The 17,543-nt window shown below is 39.9% G+C and overlaps 1 protein-coding gene across 1 annotated transcript in view; it reads left to right on the top strand.

Annotated features, from left to right (window-relative positions):
• Positions 1 to 17,543, top strand: part of Vwa8 (von Willebrand factor A domain containing 8) — a 335,644-nt gene that overhangs the window by 43,599 nt on the left and 274,502 nt on the right. Inside the window, exon 3 of the mRNA XM_052190877.1 lies at positions 7,774 to 7,904. Coding sequence (XP_052046837.1) covers positions 7,774 to 7,904 — 131 coding nt within the window. The remainder of the gene's footprint in view (positions 1 to 7,773; positions 7,905 to 17,543) is intronic.

The raw sequence follows: 17,543 nt of genomic DNA, 5'->3' as shown, positions 1-17,543 counted from the left end.
CAGGCAAGAGGAGGGAGGCAGGATGAGGGAGACAGCGGGGCATGAACAATGATACACGTGTAGGGAGGTGTTGTATACAAAAGCCATTGCTTTGCATACCTGCTAAAAATACAAACAGAAAGGAGAATATTCTGTATATATTATTTTGTGCTCATATTCACAAAGGAATATACTATGCAAATGTTCTTATATCAAATATTTTCTAAAGCTTGATTTTAAAACATTATGGTTCATATGTTAAGATAACACAAGAAGATTATATATATATATATATATATATATATATATATATATATATATATATATATATAAATCACATTTCTTCTGTTGCCTTTCAGAGTTCTGGAGACACCTCTTCTTTGTATTCCTATGCAAAGCCTAGTGACTCTACTGCCTTCATTAACAGTGTGCAGTAGGATTTACTCAGTATATATGAATATGCAGTAATTTACTTAAGCTACGTTGATGGGTTTTTCTGATTTTGAGAAAAGCCTCATTTGTGCCCAACATTCCTGTGACAGTTGCAGTTTTTATCTAGGTGCAGCTGTATTGGGTGAAGCCTCAGTGCACCCCATGGCTGAGGTTTATATATCACTGTTTCTCTTTGACTTCTCTAAGGGCCTTATTATCCCCATGTTCTCAGTACTCAGCATATATAGATCCTCACTAAACTGGGCTGTGTGCATGTTTCTATTTTCCTCACTTAGCCCCAGAGCCTGTGTTGTAAATAATGAGGACTTGGGCTGCGAACCCATTATTTTGTATCCCTGCCTCCGTGGACAGGTGGACGCATGCGCGCAGAGTAGACAGTTGCAGTGAGGAGGCTCATTGCGCATCCTTTATAATCTCTGAATATCTTGGAGAATGATTAGACTCCTGGGAGGCCTGTGTTTAGATCTTTCTGAGTAATTAAAAAATGCGAATCAGTGTTTTGCTTGTATGTATTTATGTTTAGTACATGCATGCCTGGTGCCCATGAAGGTCATAGAAGATCCGAGCTCATGGAGTTATACCTGCAGATGGTTGTTAGACATCATGTGGGTGATGGGATTGAATCTGGGCCTCTGCAAGGGCAATAGTAGCAGTAACCACTGAGCTATCTCTTCAACTCCTCTGCATAATTTTTACAGGGGTGATTATGGTGAATTAAATGATATGTCACTGGAAAATACTTAACACAGCCCCTGGGGATCAGGCTGTGATGTGTTCTAGGACTCCTGCAGAGTGGACTCTTAGCCCAGTCCATTTGTGTCCGCCAGTGTACACAGCAGAGAGAGGACTTGGCAGGTGAGGACATGCTTTTGCACACTGGGTTTTCACTGACTTGAACTGAACAAGATATTTTGGTAGCTGTAGTGCTCTTGGTGGTCATATCTGTCAAAGACCAACTTCCTTTGGAAAATGAGGAAACTTAGACCCAAAATGGTTCAAGGGTCTGGCCCAGGAAGCTAAGGACAGGACGAACAGCCACAACTAGGTTGGTTTGGCTCCAGATGCTTTTTCTTTTACTACATTATATTGTTTCTTAGAATACCAAAATCAAACCAAAACAATCAAGAGCTTTTAAGGGATTATTATGAGGGAATTTCAACTATGCTTAATTTTAAGCCTTTACATAGATGATAAATTTGCATCTACATGGGGAGAAAAATTGTAATTTAGAGTGTCCTAATAAAGTTAATTTAAAGCTCTTAAATATGACATCACACATAGTTAAGTTTTTAAAAGAAAAATATTGGCTAAGACTTTAGTTAGAAATGTAACTTACCATGACCCAGATCTTTTATCTTCACAAGGAGAGGGTAGCCTGGACTGTAGATGAAGCCCTGAGATAGAGCTTTAATACCGGGGTTTTCTTAGTGGACTCCTGGAAGATGTGGGTGGCATCTTGTGCCTGGAGTCAGAACTAGGGGCTTCTCCCATGCACAGGCCTGTTTATGTTACGTTGTGCATGGCAGTTGGCAGTTTACTTTGCAGATGTTCGTAATGTGCAGCCTTAAATCTTGCTTCTATTTCTGGCATGCTTTTAAGTATGACTCATGTTTCCTTGAGGCTGTCCTAAAAATACTGCTGCTCTGAAGCATTAATGTGAAATACACCACAGGCATCCCACAGCACTGCACGGTACTTGCTTTCTGCAGGGTAAGGCAGCTTCCCAGCCAATTAAATGGGGGAAGTGCCGTTAAGAATGTGCTGCACTAAAATATGAAGAAGGAAAGTAGGAATTTTATGAAAATATAATGTACAGAGATAACAGTGAGTATCAAATTCTAATAAAGGATGAAATATAAAACTAATGTCATAAAATATGACAGAAACAGGGTTAATGTCCAGAACACCATTTGATGTAAATGCTAAATTTGATGCAGTCCTGTGGTAAGAAAAGTCTTGAGCCTGAAGCCAGAAGGTGCCAAAAAGCTTTTGGAGGGCACTGGTGAGATTCAGGAGGTAAAGGTGCTCACTGCTCAGTCTGCCGGTCGGAGTGTGCTCCTCTGAACCACAGAGTGGAAGAAGAGCTCTACTCAAGCAAGCTCCTCTCTGATCTCTCTCTCTCTCTCTCTCTCTCTCTCTCTCTCTCTCTCTCTCTCTCTCTCTCTCACACACACACACACACACACACAAATATATATACATACATACATACATACATACATACATACATACATACATGTCAAAAGGCTTCTGATAGAGTATATGGGACATAATTACCAAGCTGCAAGCTTTGGACTTGAACAACATAAGTCTAATTTGGCTTTGACTTAACCAACCTTATGCAAATGCCACTACTTTCCCATTGTGACTTCTCTTTGCAGAGTGGGAGCAAGAACTTGCATAGCTATTACTTTATAAATTATCAATCTGTGTGCTTAATTTAATTCTCACAACTTAGTAAGGACAATTATATCTATTAAATAGGCAGTGATACTAAAGGGAGCTTAAATGATTTGATTAAGATTACATAAGTAATAAATACCAGATTTAGGATCTCAAGTCTGTCTTTATATAATGCTGCCTGCTGCCCTTTGGGCCAGTTGTGAGATCTAAATGAAATAGAGTGAAGAATAATTACTTGTGGATTTCTTTGCCACATGATAGGTAAGCAATGAGTTGCACCATTATCACTTATACATTTTGACATAGAGTTGCACTCCGTAGAAAATAGGGCAGTGGGAATTGCATATATTCCTGTGAGTGCTTCTGGGAGTATCTCCATGTCAGCATGATGTGTGTGTGTTGAGGACCACTGGCTTTAGAGGGAACTGGCAATCTCAGCAACACCTTCATTCACTCTTGGACTCTTCAGTGGTTCTTGAGCACACTGGCCAGCCTACCTCTTAGCTCTTATCATCATCCTCCTGCTTCATCTCTCAGGTGTTGGGGATACACATGTGTAAGCCACCACATCAAGCCCCATCATAAGTACTATTATTGGGTGAAAGATAAAAATATGGAGACATAGTCTCTGAGAAGATGTGCCGTATGTTACCAGTCAGGTCCTAAATTCAGAAGCTGCTTAAGATGAGGGAGTGATGAGATGCCCCCAGTCTCCTGTCTACCATAAGACAAGACTGTAGAAGAACTTAGTCACTAGTGACAAGCCTCCCTGGTGGTCTCATCATTTAGAAGGTTGGGGGCACTAAGAGAAGATATGTCTCAGGGCTTACTGGTGATTAATTAGAGAGTGTTCATTAACAGTGCTTTAGCAAAGAAGAATCTATATAGCATTCTCAGTAAGAGTGTCATTAGTCTCTTGGACAGGAAGGACTGACTGTCTTGGACACTACAATTAGCATCACCATGATAGTGTGATCACCCCTCACTCTCCCAAACCTGGCAGCATCATAAAGCATTTCCAGATGCTCTCTGGCCAGCACAGGTAATGGCAGCATGATGAGTGTCAAGAGCCACTAGAGAGTCCGAGTGTAATACGGATTGCCAGTTGCCTTTTAAGCCAGTGGTCCTCAACACACACACATTGTGCTAATGTGGAAGATACTCCCAGAAGCACTCACAGAACTATATGCAATTCCCAAGGCTCTAGCTTAAATACAGTCTTAAATACATTCTTCCTTAACTGAGAGATCACATTGGTATATAGCATTGATTCTGCTTCAATATAGTTTTTTTTTTTAAAAATGAAGATAACTAAAGTATTCCTAAATTTCAGCACTTGTTTAGAATGACAACTTGTAAAGGGTAAACCCTGTTAATTATCTGAAATGTATGTAGTCCCAAGGTCAAGGCATTTAAAATAGATTATAGTTATATAGGATGGATATTATACCTATTTTACTTGTTTGGGTGTGGTGCTGGAGAAGGAACCCATGGTCTCATATAGGCTACATAATACCCTAACTCTGAGTTCGGTCCTCAGTGGGAATGGTGCTTTCTTTTCTTCTCCCTCTCTCCCTCTCTCCTTCCCTCCCTCCCTCCCTCCCTCCCTCCCTCCCTCCCTCCCTCCCTCCCCCTTCTTCCTTTCTTCCTCCCTCCCTTACTCTCCCTCCCTCCCCCCCTCCCCACACAGACACTTCGAATTTTTTCTCAAGTTCTCTTCCAGAATCTAGTTTTTGCCCCTGTGGGAGTGATATGTCTCCATGTATATATTAGAGGACTTATGGTTTTCAGACATGGGGATGTTTGCTTTGGAGAAATAAATATGATTCAGCATGGCTTCGTTGACATGATAAACCAGTTGGTCTGCTCAGAACCTTTCCCTTGTCAAGATAAAGAACTTAAAAAAAAATTGTATTTCTCAGCAGTTAGCTGTTAACTTCTTTGGGGTGAGACTTTCTTAGTGATACTGTGCTGTGTGTTGTATATGAATGTAAATGGCTGTGTGTGTGTGTGTGTGTATGTGTGTATATGATATGTAGTATACCTTTAATCTTACATAATTTTTTCTTGGATCTTTGAATTCTTCCATGACCTCAACAGAAATCTAAGAGTATAAAGTATTTAGTACATGCAAAAGACTTCTTGTAGTATATATCTCTTTCAGTATAGTATGCAATGTAAGGAAACAAACACCATAACCTGTGTCCATTAATAGTTATGGAGTGTGAGGGGCTCATGGGAACCTACTCTTCTGTATTAGTCAGACTTATCTAGAGTAACAGAAATTATAGAATGTATCTCTCTCTCATATATATATATATATATATATCATATATATATGTATATGCGTATGTATACATATATAATTTATTTGGATGGGTTACAGTCTGTGGTCCAGCAAATCCAACAATGGCTGGCTTTGAATAGAAAGTTCAAGAATCCTATAGTTGCTCAGTCTGAGGCCTTATGTCTCAGCTGGTCTTCAGTATATACTGGACTCCCAAAGAAGGAGACTCTAATGCTACTGAAGGGAAGCTTTCCCGGCTAGAGCAAGCAGGCAGAGAACAAAAGCTTCTTCCATGTTCTTATATGGGCTTCCCGCTGAGGGTGTGGCACAGATGAGAGGTGGGTTTTTCCAGCTCAAAGGGTTTGGTTTAAAGGTGTGTCCTCTTGCCCCAAGATCTGAATTCTTTCCTCAAAGATTGGGATTAAATGCAGATCTTCTCACTTCAAAGTAATCAAAAATCCCTTATAATTGTGCCTTATTTTGGGGTTTTAGTTCATTTCAGATATAGTCAAGTTGTCAACCAAGAATAGCCATTATACTTTTCTTGCTGAACTTTAATTGGGTACTGAAGGATTCTAGGTGATGTGGAGTGTCCATTGACTACATTGGATCATTTCATTCCTCTGGTCAAATATATAGTTTCAGTTGCGTTCATTGGTTCACAAAACCAGACAACATATGACATGAATTCTGGAACGGGACATGTAGGGAGGATGGGACTTGGCAGCAATAGGAAGGAGATACAAGAAGGCTCAGGAGATAGGAAAATCAGAATGTGCTGCATACTTGTATGAAATTGGCAAAGAACAGTAAAATTTAAGTCCTCGAGACCTCCCCGGGTAACTGACATCCTGGCTGGCCTGCTGAGACATGAATGCTAGGTGGCAAGTTGCCTACCACAGTTGAATAACCAACCCAACCAGTGGGAACAGGATAAATGAACCACAAAGACACGTTCCTAAAGGAGTCCCCTAGCCCTAACACGTGATTGGTAGGATAACTTGGCATAGATGTTTGTGTATTTTTAGGTTTAAAAGCTTGGTAGCATGCTGGCTTGGGGGTACAGTCTCAGCTCCCAAGTCTGACCTGTGTCCCTGATCAATCAGCCCTGAGGTGTGTGTTCAATAAACTATCCCTGCTTGATGGAAATCAGTGTCTGTGTGGTTTGTAGGGTGTTTCATGGGCCCCAACAACAAGCAAATATTCAAAAAGAATTAAGTGAAATTCATTTAATGGTTATTTCCAACAATGCATCAAACCCTTAAAGATATATAACTGAGTGAAAAAAATATTCACATACACTGTATTGATAAAGCTCAACCCATTAGCATGTGAGTTCTTTAGAAATACATACATACATACATACATATATACATACATAATAAAATGTGCTCACAAAAGCAAAAAAAGTAAGTAAATAATATTATTCAAGCTAATTAGTATCTGGGAATGAGGAATGGGACAGATCAGATAGACTTGTAAATAGCATCAATAGCATTGGTGAAATTCTAGTTCTATATTAAATCTGTTCTTATAAGACAAAATGGCTACAGTAATATCAGACAAGCATTGGTTATGCAGGCCTTAACACTTGTATTCTAATAAAGTACCTTGTGGGTGTGCCCCAGGTCATTTCCATTTTATGTACCTCATATACACACAGCTTAAAGATAGTTTCAAGTGAAAATTTTAGTGCCTTTGCAATTTGACAATTACTTGTTACATGGGTTTGGGTGTGGAATTCTCCTCTGTGATGTGATTTGGCACTCAGAAAATTTTACATTTGGGAGCATTTCAAAAGTTTCATGTTAAGGATCCTCAACCTCTGTGATAGTGTATTCAGTTTTTGTTGTTACACGGCTATTATGAGCATTTGGTCCACTCTCCGGCTTCTCTGGTGTTTGGAACAATTAAGACTTTATCTCCTTCTCCTCCCCTGCCATTCTTTCCCCTCCCCTCGCATTCCTATAAGAAACTTCACACCCATCTTCCAGTAAATAAGCCCAATACACTACTAGTTCAAACTAGACTTGGGTGGGTTTATTGTTTTTGTTTTATCTATGTGAGTAGACATTTGTTTACATCTTCCTAGGAAATGCTCGTGTAAGAAATGGTGTAGAAGAGTGAGCTGGAATTATAGATTCCTTTTTTGGGGGTGTGGTCCTCCAAGCTTTGGCATTTGAGATTAGAGCAGGCTCCAGCGTTTCATGTCTGTAACGCTCATTAGTTGTCTGGGATCAGTTGGCTATGGCTCCTTTTAGAATAAAATGACTCATCCATAAGAAGCATTTTCATTCCTGTAAAGACACCTACAGATGATTATCCAGTGTTCTCATGGACTTTGAAATGTTAGATGTATGAGCCTTTGATGTCTGTTTGATATTTTTTCTGTTTTAGCATTGATAATAATTTTCATATAGAACTTAATTTTTGCCAGCTATTTACATTTTTTCTTTCTTTCTTTCTATCTATCTATCTATCTATCTATCTATCTATCTATCTATCTATCTATCTATATCCTATCCATCCATCCATCCATATACAAATGCATATTTTCAATATATAGTTTACATTGTTTGGGGATTTATATCATTATATAATAAAGGTATAATAGTTAAATTTGCATTTCATTTTATTTCTTTTTCTCAAAGTTTCAGAATCTCCAGCTCAGTCCATAGTCCAGCATCTGAGATGGATAATGCAGAAGGATCTGTTGGGACAAGATGTCTTCCTCATAGGACCTCCTGGGCCCCTTCGGCGCTCCGTTGCTATGCAGTACTTGGTAAGCAATCAGTTCTTGTCAGTTCCTTTGGGTCCTAACTTTGATAAAGGATGTAACAAAATAAATGAAAGTGAAGAATTTATACAAACCTCAGAGCCAGCTGTGTTGTCAGGCATCCCTGTCATCAGGTTATGCCTCCTTCTTAAAGGGCTCCTCAGATGTCGTGCAGAAGCCAATGTGCAGATATTGTTTTGCTGTAAGTAGAATGCCTTCCATTTTTGGTAGAGAAGAAATATAAATGTAGGCAGTCAGTGGTGAGTGCATAGACTCAGCTGCCCTGAGACTGTAAAAGCCAACATGTCTATCCAACATGTCTGCCCAACAAGTCTACGCCTCCCAGAGCCTTTGCTTTGCCACTCAGTGAACTTTTCCTCATTTCGGGTTCACAACTTAAAAGAAAGATGCTTTTTGATGTTTTGAAGTTGTGTGGTTTTTAGAGGGAACTTGAGGAAAAGGGCCTTTTTAGTGTCATAGCTATATTGCTTTTTCTCCTGTTTAAATGGATTAGAAACAGATGAACAATCATCAAATAATCTACTTGATCTTTATCTAGCTAGAGAATTATAGTTAGGCTTGACCTCTTTTTTTTTTTTTAATAATACCAGTACTTAGGCAAATATTATTAAATGAATTGAAATATTATGCTCTCAATGCATCAGGATGTTCACAAGGCCTTTATGTCATCTGGTATTAATAGGAATTGTGTTCTTGATCCAGGCATGAGTGACGTCTGAAGGCAACTTTTTAGAATGGAGAAAAAAAATACCCTTGTTAAAATTTGCTCTGTTATTTATTATGGAAGAATTGATTTTTATGCCATTGAAATGTGTTTTATTAAATTTTACCTCAGTGGCACATTTAGTTTGTTTTTTTATTTTTAAAAGCATTTATTTTTTGTGTGTGAGTCTCATGTATGTGAATATTCCTGGAGACCAGATGATGTATCATCAGATTTGGAGCAGAGTCACAGGTGGTTGTGAAACTTCAGTCCTCAGTAAGAACAGTGTCTCTTAACTGCCAAACCCTCTCTCTGGTCCTCAGTTTACTTTAGAACTTCAGAGTGTATGTGAGACAGGCATGACAAAAGAAAAACCACAAATCAGAAACACAACTCTCACTGGCCCATAACTTGTACATCTTTAATTCATGTGAAGAGTCCATTTGTGAGGTGTAACCTCCCTCAGTAGTGTTAGCCGTAATGAGTACACACTGCCAATGTATCTTATCTGGGATTGGGGACCAACTACATGGAATTCTTTGCCTGACTCAATGCAAAGACTCTGATATCTCATTGAAATTTTGTTTCTGGATGTGCTTTGACATTGTTAGAATTCTGAAATGAGAGGGGCTAGGAGATCATAGGGAGTGGATCAAAAAATGCAGTGTAAGTCTACAGGTGTATAGCCGCATTGACTACCATGACCAGACTTGAAATGGTAAAATAGGTCCGAGGTATCCAAACATCTATGAAACCTCAGTGCTACCCTGCCACATTGCACACTCTGCAGTGAACACTGTTGTCACTGGATGGATGTAAGAACCTTCAGTTGGTACTGTCCTGAGTAGATTCTGTCATGGGGGTAAGCTTGCTGAAACATAAAAGCAAAATAGCGACACTTGATACTTGCTGTGATTTTAACTCACATTAAAGGAGATTGTAGAGAGTTGAAGACAATTCTCTCTGCTGCCTTCTCCTGGTGCTGTGTGAGCCTGTTCACGTCTTTCATGGAGTAGTGACTGAGGAGGCTGGTGCTGGGCTGAGGAAGGAGGCTGTCAAGACTGAGGAGAGTGACAGCACTGTCCTCAGTGAGCAGTTCAAGGTAAACTGTGGTGCTCTTTGGTACCAAGGGGTGCCAGGCATGGTGGCACATGCCTTTTACTCAGCACCCAGAAGGTAGAGGCAGGAGGATATTTGAGTTTGAAGCTAGCCTAGTCTACAGCGTGAGTTCCAGGACAGCCAATGCTACAAAGAGAAACCCTGTTTTGAAAAACCAAAAGCCATGATACTAGAGAGAGAGTTCAGCGGGTTAGAGGGCTGACTGTTGTTCCAGAGGATCTGGGTTCAACTCCCAGCACCCACGTGGCAGTTCACAACTGTCTGTTACTCCAGTTCTAGGTGATCCAACACATGCAGACAAAACACCTATGCAAGGAATATAAAAATAAATAAATCATAAAAAAAGAAAAACAAAAATCCAAAAATAAAAAAGGCTCATACAGCTTTGGCAATCATTGCACATGAAAGGGCTTTCAGGAAGGGAGGTTACATTCAGCCAATCAAAAATGCAGACATGGCATTTGTTATCAGTGATGTATTCTGAAATCAAGAAGTAGGCATCTGTTAAAGGAGAAAATTACTCAAGAATTGGCTTTCACAGTCAAACAATTCATTTATATTTAGGAAAACAAGGATCACATTTGATTTGATTTAATTTAATTTGATTTGATTTAAATATAATCACATATATTGATTATATTAGGATCACATTTGATGTGATCATGTCTCTATGACTATGTATCTTCTCTATTTAAATGTTGGCCTCTTCTTCATTATACTCCAACTATGGCAATCTGGATCAAAGAACTCTGAAAGATCCGAGTGACAATAAAGTGCTGTTCATCATAGAAGACAGGGCTAAGTTATGGGGACACGCAGTCTCCTTGTGTGAAAACCTCCTTCTTCAGCAGTGATACGCTCTGTCAGGCTTTCTCCTTAAGTAAAGTGATTCCTATGATGAGTAAAGGTTATTAGACCCCTACATGATTGAGAATGTCCCTGTTCTTAGTTCATTGTTGTCAACGCCAAGGTAACGTGCTTGGCTGGAGATCAGGGCAGGATGCCGGTGAGCAGGTGAACTGTGCTGAGCTGGGATGGGGAAGGGTTCGGGATGCGCCTTTTCCTCACACCACAGAATAGCTTTTTTTCTCCCCTTTTGGCTTCCTCTCCCTCCTCTTCCTCCTGCTCTTTCCATCCCCGTCAGCTATTTCTTTCTTCTTCTTTGGTAAAGTATCTAACAATGATAAGTTTTCGATTTCTAAACCTTGGTGAATTGAGTAAATGAATTAAAACCATGCTTTTTAAAAAAGATAAATATTCCTTACAAACATTTGTTATGATTTGTTGGAAAATTGCCCAGTAACTATTCATGATATTTGAAAAGGAGTTTATAGGATAAATTAAGGTTTGAAAAATTAAATTTTGATTCTTATTACTTAAATAGTAGGATGGAGTTTAGTAAAAATGGAGCTCTACGAATGTATATGTGTCCATTGTGGAAGCACATATGTGTGCTTGGATGTATGCATGTATATGTATGTATGTGTGGTTTTGCCTGTATGCATTCATTATTTGTGTGCATGTTTATGTGCGTTTTGTTTTTGTTTTTTTTTGTTTTTTTTGTTTTTTTTTTTTTTTCTTTTATGAAATGTTTAATATTTGTTATATTTTAGAGGGAAGCTTTTGGGAGCGTGTTCTCTGCTTCCACCACGTGGGTCCAGGGGTTAGACTCAGATCATCTGGCTTGGCAGCAAGCATGTGCACATTGTGCTGGCCCCAGTATCTTGATCTTTTTTTTTTTTTTTTTTTTTTTTTTTATTTGATATAATTTATTTACATTTCAAATGATTTCCCCTTTTCTAGCCCCCCCCCCACTCCCCGAAAGTCCCGTAAGCCCCCTTCTCTTCCCCTGTCCTCCCTCCCACCCCTTCCCAGTTCCCCGTTCTGGTTTTGCCAAATACTGTTTCACTGAGTCTTTCCAGAACCAGGGACCACTCCTGCTTTCTTCTTGTATCTCATTTGATGTGTGGATTATGTTTTGGGTATTCCAGTTTTCTAGGTTAATAACCACTTATTAGTGAGTGCATACCATGATTCACCTTTTGAGTCTGGGTTACCTCACTTAGTATGATGTTCTCTAGCTCCATCCATTTGCCTAAGAATTTCATGAATTCATTGTTTCTAATGGCTGAATAGTACTCCATTGTGTAGATATACCACATTTTTTGCATCCACTCTTCTGTTGAGGGATACCTGGGTTCTTTCCAGCATCTGGCAATTATAAATAGGGCTGCTATGAACATAGTAGAGCATGTATCCTTATTACATGGTGGGGAATCCTCTGGGTATATGCCCAGGAGTGGTATAGCAGGATCTTCTGGAAGTGAGGTGCCCAGTTTTCGGAGGAACCGCCAGACTGCTTTCCAGAGTGGTTGTACCAATTTGCAACCCCACCAGCAGTGGAGGAGTGTTCCTCTTTCTCCGCACCCTCTCCAACACCTGCTGTCTCCTGAATTTTTAATCTTAGCCATTCTGACTGGTGTAAGATGAAATCTTAGGGTTGTTTTGATTTGCATTTCCCTAATGACTAATGAAGTTGAGCATTTTTTAAGATGCTTCTCCGCCATCCGAAGTTCTTCAGGTGAGAATTCTTTGTTTAACTCTGTACCCCATTTTTTAATAGGGTAGTTCGGTTTTCTGGAGTCTAACTTCTTGAGTTCTTTATATATATTGGATATTAGCCCTCTATCTGATGTAGGATTGGTAAAGATCTTTTCCCAATTTGTTGGTTGCCGATCTGTCCTCTTGATGGTGTCCTTTGCCTTACAGAAACTCTGTAACCTTATGAGGTCCCATTTGTCAATTCTTGCTCTTAGAGCATACGCTATTGGTGTTCTGTTCAGAAACTTTCTCCCTGTACCGATGTCCTCAAGGGTCTTCCCCAGTTTCTTTTCTATTAGCTTCAGAGTGTCTGGCTTTATGTGGAGGTCCTTGATCCATTTGGATTTGAGCTTAGTACAAGGAGACAAGGATGGATCAATTCGCATTCTTCTGCATGCTGACCTCCAGTTGAACCAGCACCATTTGTTGAAAAGGCTATCTTTTTTCCATTGGATGTTTTCAGCCTCTTTGTCGAGGATCAAGTGGCCATAGGTGTGTGGGTTCATTTCTGGATCTTCAATCCTGTTCCATTGATCCTCCTGCCTGTCACTGTACCAATACCATGCAGTTTTTAACACTATTGCTCTGTAGTATTGCTTGAGGTCAGGGATACTGATTCCCCCAGATTTTCTTTTGTTGCTGAGAATAGTTTTAGCTATCCTGGGTTTTTTGTTGTTCCAGATGAATTTGATAATTGCTCTTTCTAACTCTGTGAAGAATTGAGTTGGGATTTTGATGGGTATTGCATTGAATCTGTATAGTGCTTTAGGCAAAATGGCCATTTTAACTATATTGATTCTACCGATCCATGAGCATGGGAGGTTTTCCCATTTTTTGAGGTCTTCTTCCATTTCCTTCTTCAGAGTCTTGAAGTTCTTGCCGTACAGATCTTTCGCATGTTTGGTAAGAGTCACCCCAAGATACTTTATACTGTTTGTGGCTATTGTGAAGGGGGTCATTTCCCTAATTTCTTTCTCAGCCTGCTTATCCTTTGAGTATAGGAAGGCCACTGATTTGCTTGAGTTGATTTTGTAACCTGCCACTTTGCTGAAGTTGTTTATCAGCTGTAGGAGCTCTCTAGTGGAGTTCTTTGGGTCACTTAGGTAGACGATCATGTCGTCTGCAAATAATGATAGTTTGACTTCTTCCTTTCCAATTTGTATCCCTTTGACCTCCTTATGTTGTCGAATTGCCCGAGCTAGTACCTCAAGTACAATATTGAAAAGATAAGGAGAAAGGGGGCAGCCTTGTCTGGTCCCTGATTTCAGTGGGATTGCTTCAAGTTTCTCTCCGTTTAGTTTGATGCTGGCTACCGGTTTGCTGTATATTGCTTTTACTATGTTTAGGTATGGGCCTTGAATTCCTGTTCTCTCCAAGACTTTAAGCATGAAAGGATGCTGAATTTTGTCAAATGCTTTTTCAGCATCCAATGAAATGACCATGTGGTTTTGTTCTTTGAGTTTGTTTATGTAGTGGATTGTATTGATGGATTTCCGTATATTGAACCAACCCTGCATTCCCGGGATAAAGCCTACTTGATCATGGTGGATGATCGTTTTGATGTGTTCTTGGATTCGGTTGGCAAGAATTTTGTTGAGTATTTTTGCATCGATGTTCATAAGGGAAATTGGTCTGAAGTTCTCTTTCTTTGTTGGATCTTTGTGTGGCTTTGGTATCAGCGTAATTGTGGCTTCGTAGAAGGAATTGGGTAGTGTTCCTTCGGTTTCTATTTTGTGGAATAGTTTGAAGAGTATTGGTGTTAACTCTTCTTTGAAGGTCTGGTAGAATTCTGCACTGAAACCATCTGGTCCTGTGCTTTTTTTGGTTGGAAGACTTTCTATGACTCCTTCTATTTCTTTAGGCTTTATGGGACTGTTTAGATGGTCTAGTTGGTCCTGATTTAATTTTGGTATTTGGTATCTGTCAAGGAAATTGTCCATTTCCTCCAGATTCTCCAGTTGTGTTGAGTACAGGCTCTTGTAGTAGGATCTGATGATTTTTTGGATTTCCTCAGTTTCCGTTGTTATGTCTCCCTTTTCATTTCTAAGTTTGTTAATTTGGATACTTTCTCTGTGCCCTTTGGTCAGTCTGGCTAAGGGTTTATCTATCTTGTTGATTTTCTCAAAGAACCAGCTCCTAGTTTTGTTGATTTTTTGTATGGTTCTCTTTGTTTCTACTTGATTGATTTCGGCCCTGAGTTTGATGATTTCCTGCCTTCTACTCCTCCTGGGTGAAATAGCTTCTTTTTGTTCTAGGGCTTTCAGGTGTGTCATTAAGTTGGTAATGTATGCTCTCTCCATTTTCTTTTTGGAGGCACTCAGGGCTATGAGTTTTCCTCTTAGCACTGCTTTCATTGTGTCCCATAGATTTGGGTATGTTGTGTTTTCATTTTCATTGTGTTCTAAAAAGTCTTTAATTTCTTTCTTTATTTCTTCCTTGACCAAGGTGTCATTGAGTAGAGTATTGTTCAATTTCCACGTGTATGTGGGTTTTCTGTTGTTTCTGTTGCTATTGAAGACCACTTTTATTCCATAGTGATCAGATAGGAGGCATGGGATTAGTTCTATCTTTTTATATTTGTTGAGGTCTGTCTTGTGACCAATTATATGGTCGATTTTGGAGAAGGTACCATGAGGTGCTGAAAAAAAGGTATATTCTTTTGTTTTAGGATAGAATGTTCTATATATATCAGTTAAGTCTAATTGGTCCAAAGCTTCAATTAGTTTCATTGTGTCCTTGTTTAGTTTCTGTTTTCCTGATCGGTCCATTGAGGAAAGTGCAGTGTTGAAGTCACCCACAATTATTGTGTTAGGTGTAATGTGTGCTTTGAGTTTTAATAGAGTTTCTTTTATGAAAGAGGGTGCCCTTGCATTTGGAGCATAGATGTTCAGGATTGAGAGTTCTTCTTGTTGTATTTTTCCTTTGACCAGCAAGAAGTGTCCCTCAGAGTCTCTTTTGATGACTTTGGGTTGAAAGTCAATTTTATCTGATATTAAAATGGCTACTCCAGCTTGTTTCCTGAGACCATTTGCTTGTAAAATTGTCTTCCAGCCTTTTACTCTAAGGTAGTGTTTGTCTTTGACCCTGAGGTGTGTTTCCTGTAAGCAGCAAAATGTAGGGTCCTGTTTACGTATCCAGTCAGTTAGTCTGTGTCTTTTTATTGGGGCATTGAGTCCATTGATGTTAAGAGATATTAAGGAATAGTGATTGTTACTTCCTATCATTTTTGACGTTATTTTTTTAAATTTGATTGCTTAACTTCTTTTGGGTTTGATGAAAGGTTACTATCTTGCTTTTTTCAGGGTGGAGTTTCCCTCCTTGTATTGGTGTTGTCCTCCTATTATCCTTTTTAGGGCTGGGTTTGTGGATAGATATTGGGTGAACTTGGTTTTGTCGTGAAATATCTTAGTTTCTCCATCTATGGTGATTGAGAGTTTTGCTGGATATAGTAGTTTTGGTTGGCATTTGTGTTCTCTTAGAGTCTGCATGAGATCTGCCCAGGACCTTCTAGCCTTCATAGTCTCAGGTGAAAAGTCTGCTGTGATTCTGATAGGTCTTCCTTTATATGTTACTTGGCCTTTTTCTCTTACTGCCTTTAGTATTCTTTCTTTGTTTAGAACATTTGGTGTTTTGATTATTATGTGACGGGAAGTATTTCTGTTCTGGTCCAGTCTGTTTGGAGTTCTGTAGGCTTCTTGTATATTCATGGGCATCTCTCTCTTTAGGTTAGGGAAGTTTTCTTCCATAATTTTATTGAAGATATTTGCTGGCCCTTTAAGTTGTAAATCTTCACTCTCATCTATGCCTATAATCCTTAGGTTTGGTCTTCTCATTGTGTCCTGGATTTCCTGGATATTTTGGGTTACAAGCTTTTTGCACTTTGCATTTTCTTTAACTGTTGAGTCCATGGTTTCTATGGAATCTTCAGCATCTGAGATTCTTTCTTCTATCTCTTGTATTCTGTTGTTGATATTTGCATCTCTGTCCCCTGATTTCTTCCCAAGGCTTTCTATCTCCAAAGTTGTCTCCCTTTGAGTTTTCTTAGTTGTTTCTACTTCTGATTTTAGATCCTGGATGGTTTTGCTTAGCTCTTTCCCTTGCATGTTTGTGTTTTCCTGTAATTCTTTAAGAGATTTTTGTGTTTCCTCTTTCATGAGCTCAGCCTGTTGACCAAAGTTCTCCTGTATTTCTTTAAGAGATTTTTGTGTTTCGTCTTTCATGACCTCAGCCTGTTGAGCAAAGTTCTCCTGTATTTCTTTAAGTGTTTTTTGCATTTCCTCCTTGTTGGCTTTTGTATTCTCCTGGATTTCTTTCAATGATTTTTGTGTTTCCCTTGCAAGGGCTTCTAACTTTTGATCCATTTTCTCCTCAATGCCCTTCATGTGTTCCTGTACCAGCATCATGACCAGTGATTTTAAATCCAAATCTTGTTTTACTGGTGTGATGGGGTATCCAGGACTTGCTGGTAGAGGAGAATTTGGTTCAGATGTTGCCATATTGCCTTGATTTCTGTTAGTGACGTTTCTGCGTTTGCCTTTTGCCATCTAGCTCTCACTGGTGTTACTTGGTCTTGTCAGTGCTGGACTCACCAGTGCAAGCTGCCCCTTCCCCGTTGGCCTCTGGTGCACAGCTTACACTCTGCACTGCCTATAGACAGGGTGCTGTTGTCCAGGCTGTTCAGATCCCGAAGCAGGCACCTGAAGGCTCCCGCTGGGGCCCGCAGGATTTATTGGAGCACACCGACTTCTCCCAGCTGGCCGCCCGGAAGCCCCCACTAGCCTCTTGAGGGACCTGGAGATGTGGCGGCCACCCAGGCTGATCTGAAGCGGAGAGAGTTGAGCTGGGGGCTTCTGCCTGAGGCCTTGCCCCAGATTGTGTCTGTGGACCAGGTGGAACCTGTGTGCACCCCCAGGGAGCTCCGAAGGTGAATGTTGCTGTGACCTCCCCTGTGCTCCGCTCACTCCGCTGGGCAGCCGATGTTGAGTCTGTTTTGAAGGGGAAGTTTTGAGACAGTGTCCTTTGTATCCCTGGCTGGCCTGGAACTTGCTATGTAGACCAGGCTGGCCTTGTACTCACAAAGATCACCTTCTTCTGCCCCCCAAGTACTGGCATGAGAGGTGTGGGCTGCATTCCTGGCATGTGTATGTTTTAATATTCAGCTTATTGAATCTTTCAAAGACTGAAAATATTTTGAATCCATA

The sequence above is a fragment of the Apodemus sylvaticus genome, chromosome 8, assembly GCF_947179515.1.
Source record: "Apodemus sylvaticus chromosome 8, mApoSyl1.1, whole genome shotgun sequence".
NCBI classification, from domain to species: domain Eukaryota; kingdom Metazoa; phylum Chordata; class Mammalia; order Rodentia; family Muridae; genus Apodemus; species Apodemus sylvaticus.
This window is presented reverse-complemented; position numbering and strand designations above follow the sequence as displayed.